The sequence below is a fragment of the Fukomys damarensis genome, unplaced genomic scaffold, assembly GCF_012274545.1.
Source record: "Fukomys damarensis isolate Sample0158 unplaced genomic scaffold, DMR_v1.0_HiC HiC_scaffold_27, whole genome shotgun sequence".
In the NCBI taxonomy this organism is placed as follows: Eukaryota; Metazoa; Chordata; class Mammalia; order Rodentia; family Bathyergidae; genus Fukomys; species Fukomys damarensis.
Window position 1 is genome coordinate 20,575,220 of NW_022900939.1, and position 13,436 is coordinate 20,588,655.

Below are 13,436 nucleotides of genomic sequence, written 5' to 3' on the forward strand. Positions count from 1 at the left end.
TTTTTGGTACCAGGGATCGAACTCAGGTCCTTGCACTTGCAAGGCAGTCAGCGGAACCACTGCGCCAAATCCCCAGCCCTGGTTATGTCATTTCTTGAGAAAGGGTGGAAATCTGCATGTGTGTTGTCAGAAAATGGCATTCATACTACGCAGTTCCTGCCTGCTGGGCCTCACCTTGCTGCACTTGACATCACAGGCACCTTGGGTGTCCCAAGAGGGTGTCAGTTGGCGGTTGGTGCCCACAGGCTGGACATGAGCAGTCCAGGGAGCGTCTAGAGCTCAGGCCTAGAAGTAGGCCCAGAGCAGCTTGGTGTGGCCATCAGAGTAAGGCCTGACTCTGCCCCTCACCTGTTATGTGACTTTGAGTGAGCTGCTGACCTCAGCTGCCTCCTTTCTCAGCTCCAGAATGGAACGGACGCACTTACCAGGTGACGGTGTGAGGACACCAAGTGCCAAGCATATTATAAGCACACACTTTCAGTGAGTGTCAGTGGTTTGGTCTTCAGCTCTGTAACAAGCAAGGCTGTGTCCCTCTTGGAGACCACCCATTTCATGTAACACTCCTGGCTGTAATCTCTCTGCATGTGGTGAAATACATTTGGTCTTTGTCCCTGTTTCCTAACACACAAACTTCTAAAACCCTCAGAATCCTCAAAGTGATACTGTGTTTTGCGTTCCAATGATTGGCTGGTGCTGGAGCCTCCAGGTGACTTCAAAATGGGGCCGGTGGCAGGAAAATCCAAGGCAGGACTAGAGGGTTCGAACTATCAGTCCCAACCCCAACCTCCAGGGAGGGTTGAGGGGCCAAAGGTTGAGTTGGTCACCAGTGGCCGGTGATGTAATCAGTAGTGCTCCATCGTGAAGCCTCCGTAGAAACCAAAAGGATAGGGTTTGGGGAGCTCCCAGACCCCTGAATCTGGGGAGAGCCTGGAGGGTGGCACACCTGGGGGACCATACTTCCCCTCGCCCCATGCCTCTCTCTGTCTGTATCCTTTGTGACAAACATTGTAATAAACCAGACTTGTAAGCTGGTGCTTCCTGGAATTCTATGAGATGTATTAGGGAATTAATCGAACCCTAGGAGGGAGTTATGGAAACCCCAGTTTGTAGCAGTTGGTCAGCAGCATGGGCCACAGAAAGGGCTTGCACCTGGCACCAGAAGTGGAGGGCAGCCTTTGGGAGGGAGACTCAGCTGGTGTCCGTGCAGAGTGTATTCCTGCCTGGCATGTGGGAAACCCCTCATGTTCAGCCGAGAGGCGTTCTGTGTGGAAAGCACAGTGGAGAAGCTGAGTTTGGGTTTTCCATTCAATCTGCGTCTTCTGTTTTTCACAGGAAATCATGGCCACCGACTGGTTCCAGCTGGGCTATGAGGACGATGGACACTGTAAAGGGAACACCAACCCCAACATCCCCTACCCCACCAGGCTACAGTGGGACATCCCCGAAGCAGTAAGTGCCAGTGACTCAGTGATTGTCACGATCTGAGTCACTTTCTCATTGCTGAGACCTGACACCTGAAGCTTAGAAGAGGGTTTATTTTGACTTATGGTTTTTAGAGAATTCACTTACTGGTTGGCTGGCTCCAAGGCAGGAAGACATGGTGGAAGAGCCTGGCAGAGGAGAACTGTTCCTGTCCTGGCAGCCAGAAAGCATGGAAAAGGGAGAAGCTGGGGAGGGAGATACACCCTTCTGTCTGGGTCACGCCCCCAGCGGCCCCTCCTCCTAACAGTGTGTTTAGCTCTGAACCCATGACCTAGTCACCTCCCAAAAGGCCACCTCCAAACTTTTGAGGGCCATTCTAGATGGAAACCCTAACAGTGACTTACCCCTGAGGGAAGCAAGTTTGAACTCACCACCAGGTCTTCCAGCAGTGCTTCCTCAGTGTCCCCAGCTCCAGTGATGCCTGTAGTCTGAAAGCTCTTTCCTCTCTCTGAGGACTCAGGGCTGCTGCAGGTGCCCCAGTAGATAATTCCTGTATTTGGCCAAGGTGCCAATGTTCCAGCTCACATACAGTGGACATCTTTAAACTCTTTGCAGTAAAGAGTTAAAACCCCAACCTCATAGGGTGGAAATACTCTACATGGCTAATTTGTAATCTTCTCAAATTGTTCCCTTAAGGATTCTCAGGCACGGTCCACTCGGCAGAAGCCCTTCAGGGAAGGAAACAGGTCCAGCTTGTGTGATCAGGCAGGAACTCCTGGACCCAAAAGGTCATTTTCATGTGGTCCTGGTGTACGGCAGTCCCAGGGCTGCCTTGGGGTCCACGGACAGGCTGACCTCTGGCACTGTGTGCTCAGGCTCAGGGTCTTAAGAGCTGCCGGGGCACTCACGGAGCATTACAGACATTTTTCAAAGGAGACTTTCCTTGTTAGAGCAATCGATTTCACAGTAGAGCTGAGGAAGGTGCAGAGGTTTCCCATATGCCTCCACTTCCTGTCCTTCCAGCACCTTTCCCCGCTAGCAACTTCCCTACCAGAGTGGCACACTGTGACAGTCTGCAAGACTGCACTGACCCACCTGTGGCGTATATATATCGAGGCACAGCCTGCATCCACCATCCCCATCACGCTGGGTAGCTCCCGGCCCTGCAAGTCCTCTGTGCTCACCTGCTCCTCCCTCCCTCCCGAGATCCTGCTGCCCGCTGGTCTTTTCACCATCTCCACAGTCTCCCCTTCCCCAGAAGTTGCAGAGTAGGGATCATGCAGTGTGGAGCCTTTTCTGGCAACTCATTCAGCAACGCGAATTTCAGCTTCCTGCAGATCTCCATGGATGGATAGTGCCTTTTTAATGTTGAATAGTATCCCACTGTATGGGTATCCTTTTACTTTCTAAAACCTGTTGTTCGACCACTCCTGTGTAGCGACACTGGGCTTCGTGACACAAACCCTTGATTGTTTGAAATGCCATTTGGGATCTCACTGGGAACCAGGACTCCTTCTGTGTTCCCACTATTGGATCCCACTCTGCTCTGGGGTGGGGAGGGGCACCATGTTGCTGGCTGAATGTGGCTCCTAGATAATGTTTTCTTCTGGAGAGTCCACACTTCCTCCACTGAGGACCACCTTTCTCTCCTCTCCCCAGTGCCGGGAAGTGATAGAAACTTCTCTGAGCAGCGCGAACCTTCTGGCAAACAATGTGGACATGCATTCTTTCCCATTCCACGTCTTTGGTAAAGGGCTAATCAAGAAGTGCCGGACCAGCCCGGATGCATTCATACAGCTTGCCCTACAGCTGGCTCACTACAAGGTAGGAGCCAAGAACTAGGGTCTCGTCGGGGTACTTCTGGGGCCCTCAGCTCGTGCCAAGGCTGTCAGTGAGTGGAGGAGGCCTGAAGGCTGGCACAGGAGAGGGGCTGCTGGCACAGAAAGCACAGCCTTCCAAGAATGGAGGTGGCACTGCAGCTTGGGATGTTCCAGTCAGGTACCAAGTGTGAGTTCAGCGGAGTTCCTTTTGGAACAGCAGTGGGATCCTATTGGACCCAGAAGAGAAGTTTGTGGGGTGGAGCAGATTGAGATCTTATTACTCTACACAGGGGACAGTTACCCCATATCAGGAGCCCCAATCCTAGAATGTGGGAAAGTAGACATATTTAGGGCAAATTGCTTCACGTCTCTACCTTCTTTGAAAGGGGAAACTACCAGGAGGAGCCTGGCGGTGCTCTGGGCTGGACTGGATCCCTGCAGACATGCAGGATATGTTGCATTTCCACCTCCTTCCTCCCAGCACCTGCCCACGTGTTGGCTTGCACACAGCAGCCTTTCTCACAAAAGCAGTCTGTCCCTGTGGAAGAATGGGACAGGGGCTTCTTGTCCCCTGTCAGGAGCGTCCATCTCAGAGGGGGCCTTGACAGCCAGGATGGTGCAAGTCGTGGCTTCAGCTCATGCTGTGCCTTTTCTCCCCAGTACTGGGGGTTGATTCCACGGCCTTTGCACTGACCTGCATCCTCGCCCCATTTTTTATCTTTTATTTCAAGGCAGGGTCTTGCTGAGTTGCCCAGGCTGGGCTCTAACTTGAGAGATCCTCTTGCAGCCTCCCTGAGTGCTGGGATTACAGGTGTGCATCACCACACCCAGCTACATGCTGTTTTTATTTTGTGGGGGGGAATTTTGGGGGGTATTTTTTTTTTTTTTTGAGATAAGGTCTTGGTATGTTGTTCAGACTGGTCTTGAATTCACTGTATAGCCCAGGAACTCATGGCAATCCTCCTGTCTCAGCCTCCTCTAAGTGCTGGGATTACAGGTGTGTGCCACCATGTGCTGCAGTGCCCTGTTTTTAACTGGAATCTTTCCTTGTAAAGCATGAGGGCTGAGCCCATTTGACATCTGTGGGGACAGTGATGCCATTGCTATGTTGTTCAGACTGGTCTTGAATTCACTGTATAGCCCAGGAACTCATGGCAATCCTCCTGTCTCAGCCTCCTCTAAGTGCTGGGATTACAGGTGTGTGCCACCATGCCCTGCAGTGCCCTGTTTTTAACTGGAATCTTTCCTTGTAAAGCATGAGGGCTGAGCCCATTTGACATCTGTGGGGACAGTGATGCCATTGCTGAGTCTGGCTGAGGGCCAGCTGCTGGTCTGAGTGCTCTTCACCCTTCATGCCTTGTGGTCTCTCAGCAGGGTTCACTTCTGTTCTCCTACTTTACAGGACCTCCGGTGAGAGAGGTCCAGTGACTCAGTAAGATGACGCTACAGAGCAGGAAAGAGTCTGAGCTTGGAAGCTTGACTTCTTGTAAAGAAAATGAGCAAATACAGGAAAGTAAAAGAAACGTTAAACAAGAGAGTCAGAGCAGATAGCCAGAGTGCATTGTAAGATCGTGGTGGTCATGAAGTCTAGGGCTGGTTGGATAGCTCAGTGGTGGGTGCTTTCCTGGCATGTGAGGCCTGTGTTCCATCCCTAACAATGCAACAACAACAAACAATCGTAGTGGTTAGTTTTTCTAAATAGCATCCTCACCAAAATGCTTAAACCGACGCAGTTAGATGGAGCACAGTGATTGTAGGAGACTAATACATTTGACTTAACAGAATGGAGTTGAAGTGTGGATCTTAGCATTAATAAACTTGAATTTAAGAACTGGTGAGGGCTGGGGATTTAGCTCAGTGGTTCCACTGCCTACCTCAAAAGTGCAAGGTCCTAAGTTTGATTCCCCAATACCAAAAAAAAAAAAAAAGAACTGGTGAGAAAACTTTGCAATTGTTCTGCACTGAGACCCTAACAGGAGGTCACGCATCAGCTGCAGAGAGGTTTTAGTAAGGACACTGGGCTCCATCTTAGTGGCACCCCACCCTGTGCTCTGTGGCATAGTGGGAGAAAAATGCCCTGGCTGCAGACGCCTCTGCCCTAAGTTAATGAGCCAGGGGTGGGGCAGCCCCACTTTCCCATGCCCCTCAGTTCTACTTCACAGGCCCGCAGTGGCCAGTGCTTGCCCTGTCCCAGCTCCCAGCAGGTCACCCTTCTTCTTCTTTACCCGGGAACAGGCTGTCCCAAGGGACCTGCCATGTGTACCCACGAGCACCATGGCTGCTCTTGCCTGTCACTGGGGACACTGGCAGTGCTTCCTGCCTTCCTGCTGAAGGATATCCCACCTATTCATGTCCCTCCCTTTTTCTCACTTCCTGCCTGTACCTCATGTCCCTCCTCCTCCCTGGCTGTCACAGGAAGATCTTTTTATTTGTTGTTGTTTTTTTGAGACAGGGTCTCACTATGTAGTTGAGAGGCTGACCTGGAACTCATTATGTAGCCCAAGGCTGGTCTCGAACTCACAGTGATCCTTCTGCCTCAGCCTCCCGAGTGCTGGGATTACAGCCGTGCGCCACCACGCCCGGCAGTCACAGGAAGATCTTGTATGTGGTGTCCCTCCCCTAAATTGAAGCTGGGAGGTCAGCACAGAGGGAGCTCAGTCAAGTCACATGCGGTGCTTTGTCCTGGCGTCAGCTACATCTTGAAACGAAACAGAAACCTGGGTCACCCAGAAGTTGACCTCATCCCCCCCAGCCCTTCCCAAAGCCAGTGACACCTCTGTTGTCGCACAGCTGACCTCATGGAGAGGGCCTGTCTCTCTGCAGACTCAGCCACCACACTATGTGCTTGTGGTCCCCTCACTGCATGCTGCCTGCTGCTAAGATGTGTTTTCTTTCTCAGGACATGGGCAAGTTCTGCCTCACGTATGAGGCCTCCATGACCCGGCTGTTCCGTGAGGGGAGAACGGAGACGGTGCGCTCCTGCACCACGGAGTCCTGCAACTTCGTGCTGGCCATGGTGGACCCCACCCAGACGGTAGGAGCCTTCAGCCAAGCTTGCTCTCTTGCTCTCTTGAGGGAACGGGGCCCTGTGTGTCATACGAGTCCCTTGCAAGGGAACGGAAAGTGGTGATGCTGCAGGCCTTCTCTCACACACTATGCTTCTGAAAATCAGATTGGGTGCCCAAGAGTCAGTTAGGATGGACGCAGCAGAGGAACAGAAGAGTCGCTGCTGTCAGGATGAGAACAGGGCAGCTATCTCACGGGAGCCTTGCATATGTGGGTGCTACAGTGTGCACCAGGCTTTTCTGTACCTTATCTCTCACGATGCCACCAGGAGTCCTGTGAATCTATAATCTGTTCAGTCTTACAATCTGTTCACCTTCTTAGATAAAGGCACAGACTGGATGCATTCTGCCACCTGCTGGGTCCCTGTTTAGAAAGCAGCTGGGGTTCTGACCCCACAGCATAGGTGGTTACCTGTGACAGACTGGCAGACCCAGGTCAGGGCTCTCCAGTTCTCTGGCCAACTTCATTGTGGACAGATCCTCAGTTCTGAGGAAAGAAGCCAGCTGGGGTCAGAGAGATGGCTCTGCTCGTCCATCATTGGAAGCCTTCATGGGGAGCCTGGAAAGCCAGAGCTTGGTTGGTGGGTCAGAGCTTGCCGGACTTCCAGGCAAAGGGCACCATGTGGCCCCACTATAGAACCCAGAAGAAACCGAGGCGTCCCATCTAGCAGCCTGAGCTCACGAGCATCATTTTAGCCTGATTACTGGCCAGATCCAAGGTGGCGTGATGACCTGAGACAGGGCCTCGGCTCTGACGTGGAGTACTTGCATCCTACATGCTTAGGGATTAGCTCAGTGTCACAGACAGGGTGACACAGGGGATCCTGAGAATGCTTTGCTGACAGACACCTCCCGCAGCCCTTTGAAGACAAGAATCTGGGGACAGGGTGGGTGGCTGGTGGGTCCCTGGCACAATGCCTTGTCTGCTGCCCACCCTGGCACATCTCATGGGGCCCCATTGCCAGTGCTCTGTCAGGGCTGCTGGAGGGAAAGCAATCATTGCCCTTTGTGAGAAACATGGATCCATATCACACAAGCAGAATTGTCCAACTCATGTCCTTCCTGACCCTTGTCCCTTAGGTGGAGCAGAAGCTCAAGTTGTTCAAGGCAGCATGCGAGAAACATCAGCTCCTGTACCGCCTGGCCATGACCGGCTCTGGCATCGACCGCCATCTCTTCTGCCTCTACGTGGTCTCCAAGTACCTCGGTGTGGAGTCCCCTTTCCTTAAAGAGGTCAGCTATCTTCTGGGGCTGAGCCCAGTGCCTCAGAGTAGGCACAAATAGTGGGCCTGTGGGCAGAGCTGTCACAAAAATGGAAAATTTGAGCTACAGCTGTAGCAGTGCGTTTCTTCAATGACTCGCAATGCTTTGCTGTCAGATTTACCCTCTGGACTTAATAGATGTGAATAGCCACACAAGCTTAGGTGACAGTAAGTCAGGAAGGGAGTTCTGAGTATCTGTCACCGTATGTTTTTGGTTTTGTTATTGTACCTTTGAGACAGGGTCTCACTAGTAGCCCAGGCTCACCTGGAACTCACAGTTCTCCTGCCTCAGTCTCCCAAGTGTTGGCCTTTTCGGCATGTGTTGCCGTGCCCTGGCTTTAATCACCTTTGTTATATGGTTTATTTCATAGCATGTTTATAAAATTTAGTATTTCAAAGTGGTTGTGTTTAGTAACCAGCTTGAAAAAAATCCCTGAAAATTTAGCAGTCGGTTCCCAGGAGCTGGTGCACGTCTGATGATGCTCCCTCCATCCCAAATCATAACAGAACACACCTGGCCACCTTGTCTGTCTGAGACGCTATTGGGTGTCTTGGCCCCCAGTCCAGGGGCCCTCCCCGGCTCCACAGCCTTTCTGCAACTTTACTGCCCCGAGCCAGCAAGGCCTTCAGGAGCACAGACTTCTGGTGTCCCTTTAACCAGCCAGGCCTTTTCTTGTCTTCCAAAGGCAAGGTCCTCAGGGCAGAAGAATCAAGGAAAGTGTCATTTTAACATCTCCTTCCCTCTCTCCCTCCTTCCTTGTCTTCCTTCCTTTCTTCTTTCATTTTTTGCCATCCTGGGGATTGAACCCGGGGCCTTCGCTCTGAGCTACACGTTTTACTTTGAGACAGAATCTCACTATATTGCTAAGATGCCCAGGCTGGGCTCAAACCTGTGATCTTCCCGCCTCAGCTTCCCAAGTGCGGCATTATAGGCGTGCAACACCATGCCTGGCTTCATTTCCTGTTCAATTCACCAGGTTTTATCTGAGCCTTGGCGATTGTCTACGAGCCAGACCCCACAGCAGCAGGTGGAGCTCTTTGACTTCGTGAAGTACCCGAACTATGTGTCCGGTGGAGGGGGCTTCGGGCCGGTAAGTGAAGCCCGGGGCTGCTGTCCATGTTCACAGGGGGACCTGATGGGCTCACCCTCCAATGACCCACGTAAACTTTCTGCTTCTGCAGGTTGCTGATGACGGCTACGGCGTGTCATACATCATTGTGGGAGACCACTTCATCCACTTCCATATTTCTTCCAAGTTCTCCAGCCCCGAGACAGTACGTATGAAAAGAAATTTCCTTTTTGGGGGGAGGGTTACTGGGGATCGGATTCGGGACCTTGTTTTGCACTTGCGAGGCAGATGGCAGAACCACTGAGCTAAATCCCTAGCCCCAGAAAGTTTCATTTTTTTGAAGATGGAGTGTTTTTGCTTTTGAAGGAAGCACATAGTTAATTTATGTGAAATTTTCAATTCAGTTATCCACCTGTACTGGTTTGGACATTTTCAAAACTCTCTTAACTTCATTTTTGTAAAGAAATATATTTCATTTGGCTTGACCTGCTTGCCTTTGCTGAGTGTGGTGGTTTGAAATCAATCTTCATGTGCCTCTGACTTTTGGAAGGTGAGCAAGGAATATTCGTGGTGGAGCAGGGGATCCATGGTGTCCTTTGTGCATGGGACAAGTGACCTCCTTCCTTGTATAGTGTACTTTGCTTATTTATATCCTCCTTCTCACCTCGTACATAGCCTGCGTGGTGTACCAAGTTCACTTTTTTTAAAACTGAAATTGAGAGGAAATTCATTAAAGATAAGTTTATCAAGAAGCATTTTGCCGGGCATGGTGGTGCATGCCTGTAATCTCAGCACTCAGGAGGCTGAGACGGGAGGATCGCTGTGAGTTCAAGACCAGCCTAGGCTACATAGTGAGTTCCAGGTCAGTCTCAACTACATAGTGAGACCCTGTCTCAAAAAAAAGAAGCATGTAGGTAACGGGTGCAGGAAAAAGGTCACCACAAAATCTGGCAAGCATGTCTTGGCACAGCCTGAACTGTGGCATCCCTAAAGGGGTGATGTTTCTTTCTGGGACAGAAAACTGATTTTTTTTTTTTTTTTTTTTTTTTTAAGACAAGGTCTGGCTGTGCAGTTCAGGCTGGCCTTGAACTCACAGTGATGCTCCTGCCTCAGTCTCCTAAGTACTGGGAGTACAGGCGTGCATCACCATGCCTGGTCTGTAGAAAACTGATTTTTTTTTTTTTTTTTTTTCCCCCGGTACCGGGGATTGAAATCAGGTCCTTGTGCTTGCGAGGCAGGCGGCAGAACTGCTGAGCTAAATTCCCGGCCCAGAAAACTGATTTTTGAATGATCAATTTACATACTTAACCTGTAGTGTAAGAGACCTGGCGTTTGCTGGCCCACTAATTTTAGTCCCTCTGTCAATCTGTCACACTGAAAGACACCCTCCTGTATCACAGTCCTTTGAGCCTTTGTATACATCAGACCCTTCTGTGGCCAGGCCTCTCACAGGTCCCTACATGTTCCTGTGGCACTGTCTGGTGGCCCAGTGGTCACTGACCGTGGGGATCTTCAATGCAGTGGGAATTGCCTGAAGCTTCTGCAGAGCCTCAGATTCCCTTTTGTATCTTGGGGCTGGTTATTTTCCAGAGCTGCCACCAAATGCCACACCAGGAGGTAAGGACACCTGATATGTCAGATGCATTGAGAATGGCAGTAGCCCCATTAGGGAACATGGGGCCATACTCGGAAGCCCCACCAGCTGTGTCCAGATAGCAGTAGTCGCGAGGAGCCCCAGTAATTCTAAGGAAAATGGGGTGACCTCCACCCCATCAGGCTTTCCTGTTCAGTGACTAGGGTCCAAAAGGCCCGGGATTTTGCCCACTCTTCTTCTCCTTTTCTTTTCCTTCTAGAATATATGCTGGCCTGGGTTTTGCAATACACTTTAAAGAGTTGGCTCACTGCGGGGGTTGGGGGTCAACACGGGCATTTTTCACAGGGCAGGTGGGTAAGAGCTGGTGTTGCAGAAGCCAGCGTCAAACAGGTTCCCTGATGCCTTCCTCAGATGGGCCAAGTTCATTAAGAGTGAATGGTGGGATTCACTTCCCTCCTGTGTTTTACAGAAAGCAGTGATGCCAACCAGGGAAGCCTCAGGTCAAACTTGCCCTCAACAGCACATCACTTGTCACCTCCTCACCCTCAGCTTTCTGCAGAACGTTTTGTTTTGTTTTGTCTTGTTTTAAAACAGGGTCTTGCTCTGTAGTGCAGGCTGACCTTGAACTCACTATGTATAGCCCAGGCTGGCCTCGAACTTGTGGCAATCCTTCTGCCTCAGCCTCCTGAGTGCTGCAATTACAGGCATGTGCCACCATGCCTGGCTACAGAATGTTTCTTAATCTTTCAATCACAGTTCAGAGAATTGGCAGAAAGGCATATGGATTAAACCCCAAGTCAGATTGGAATTGTAAAGGCTTGAAACACAGCAGTTTCTACATGTTGATGTGCATTGCTTTTTGTTTTTGAATCAAAGGATTCTCACCGCTTCGGGAAGCACCTAAGACAAGCTATGAGCGACATCATCGCCTTATTTGGGCTCTCATTGAACTCCAAAAAGTAATTCCCCTGGTACCACTGCGAAGGGAACCAGACTCTTCTGAAAACAAACCAAATGAAGAATAGGTATTAATCCCGGGTGTAGTTCCGGATGAAAGTTGCTTTTAGAAAAGTCAGAAGTTTTCCTTCCAGAAAGGGCTTGTTGTTTCTATCTCCCTGGAGCGATAGCACGCTATGAAGTGTGACCCTACTACTTCCAGGTTGGCCCTGGACACACCTTTCCCACCAGGCTTTGCACCTGCTTGTACTTATTAAGGGATTAGAATGTTACTGAGTTAATGAAGGAATTAGTAGGGTTGTGGCTTCACATGCATTGCAAATGTAAATGACACACTGCCAGGGAGGTGACCAAGTACTCAGACACAGTGGTGTAAACATCTGTCTCATGAAGAAGAAATGTTTCTGTTGGCTATGGTAACCGTTACAGCTAACACACAGTGCGCTAACTGAAAATGCCATACTTGGGGTTGTCTCTGGGGGTGCCAGTCCTTGGTTTGGTAGCCTGTGAGTGCAGCGCCTCAGCCTCTGAGTTCCTGAGCCTGCAATGTCTTCAAACCCAGTGCCTTAAAGATCAAGGCCCTCAGGGTAGGGCAGGGGAGGGGCATAGGAAATGTTAATTTTGTATCATCTTTGGGTGGAACTGAAGGTGGGGTTGTTGCTCCCTTCTCAGTTTGATGGGTGTGGGTAACCCTAAATAAATGTTTGCTATGGCTCCCCTCCCCTAGAAGACCAGTCTCTCCCACTAGGTGGAGACAGGCTGGGTGATGCTGGGTTCTCCTCATTGGCCACCTTTCTGCCGTCGTTAGACAACAGAAGAGATCAGGTGTGTGTCAGGGGAGCTGAGGACATGATGGCTAGATATTCCTTATCTGGAGACATGGCTGAAGAATAAAATACTATGTGTGCCTCAGATGAACATGTGCCCTGCTGACAGTGAGGAGAGACCGAGACCCTGACCACTGGGACAGCAGCGGAGCTTTGGGGAGGGCAAGGCAGACCTGGAGACACAGGTCCTGGACACCAGTAGGGTTTACTTCTGACCCAGCCTGGTCAGAGAGAAGACCTCCTCCTGTTTCCAGAGCCGGTGAAAGTGGCTGGAAACAGCAGGCTGGGTCCTCTGGGCAGCAGACCCAGGTGTCACAGGTGATGGGTGCTAGGTCCACACAGCCTGTCTGTAGATAGGAGTGCCTTTATCAGAAGCGCCTGATTGACCACAAAGCAATTATGCACTGATCATCTTCAGTATTTACTGTAGACATGAAGATCACGGGGTGACATTCCCACTGCCTCTCTCCGGCCTGTTGTGACAAGCTTAGCTGTCCATTTTTTAAACTGCATATTTATTTTTCTGACCACTTTGCCTTTGCCGGCTTTGCTTCCCTTCTTGTTTCTATGCTGTGGTGCAACAAAAGTGAGAGTGAACTACAGGAGGAGACACAGGCACTTGCTAATAAACAATGTGTACTTATTCATGTATATTTTGCATTGTAAAAATCCCACCTAAATGGGCCAAAGATTCTTTCTCTTAAAAGTAAGAAGGAACAAAACAAAAGGAAAAAAATAGAAAGTAACAACTCCCCGCCAATCTTCTGCAGTGCACAGTCAGGCAGGTTGGGGGAGAAATCACCCCCTCTGCCCAGGGCAAGCATAGCTTCCAGGCCAGAGGCCGCAGCTGACGGCAGTCTCTGTCTGAGCCACCAGAAGCATGAAGTAGTGACCACTGACGAGTCTGTCACCATGCGTTCACACATGAATTTGGGTGTAGACATGTTAGTGCTCAAACATGTTTGGGCTTCTTTCTCAGGTTTTAAATGTTTCAAATGTCATTGTTGCTAATCAGTGCAGTTATCAATGCAATTTTATATTCTTTAAAAGGAAGAAAAGTGGGTTTTTATTGTACATGTCAAAAGGGGGAGGTAAGAGTATCATGTATTTAAATTGGGAACAATTGATAGACTTAATGCAGCCACTATTTGAATTTGTTACCTTAATCTGTCCTTGGCATGTAAATACCATGTACTCTCTTTGGATGTAAGTCTTAGAAATGCATGATGTGAATGTAGGTTATCATTAATAAAACATTAATCCCTGTATACTACAGTGTGTGTTTCTGTCTCCTCTGCTACACAGAACAGGAAGAGTTCTGTGAAACTGCAGAAAAGAGGATTATACATCAGATTATCAACCCGGAGAGGCAGGGTGGATAGCTCCCTGGGCACTTGGCACTTGACTGGAAGGAAAATC

At 50.1% G+C, this 13,436-nt stretch overlaps 1 protein-coding gene across 2 annotated transcripts in view; it reads left to right on the forward strand.

Annotated features, from left to right (window-relative positions):
- Cpt1a (carnitine palmitoyltransferase 1A) overlaps positions 1 to 13,093 on the forward strand; it is a 57,698-nt gene extending 44,605 nt beyond the window's left edge. For both annotated transcript variants that reach the window (XM_033756741.1, XM_010635746.3), the window contains exons 13-19: positions 1,333 to 1,449; positions 3,082 to 3,246; positions 6,142 to 6,276; positions 7,388 to 7,540; positions 8,547 to 8,660; positions 8,752 to 8,844; positions 11,110 to 13,093. In XM_033756741.1, the coding sequence (XP_033612632.1) occupies positions 1,333 to 1,449; positions 3,082 to 3,246; positions 6,142 to 6,276; positions 7,388 to 7,540; positions 8,547 to 8,660; positions 8,752 to 8,844; positions 11,110 to 11,196 (864 nt within the window). In that variant the 3' untranslated portion in view covers positions 11,197 to 13,093. The remainder of the gene's footprint in view (positions 1 to 1,332; positions 1,450 to 3,081; positions 3,247 to 6,141; positions 6,277 to 7,387; positions 7,541 to 8,546; positions 8,661 to 8,751; positions 8,845 to 11,109) is intronic.
- The last annotated feature ends 343 nt before the right edge of the window (positions 13,094 to 13,436 follow it).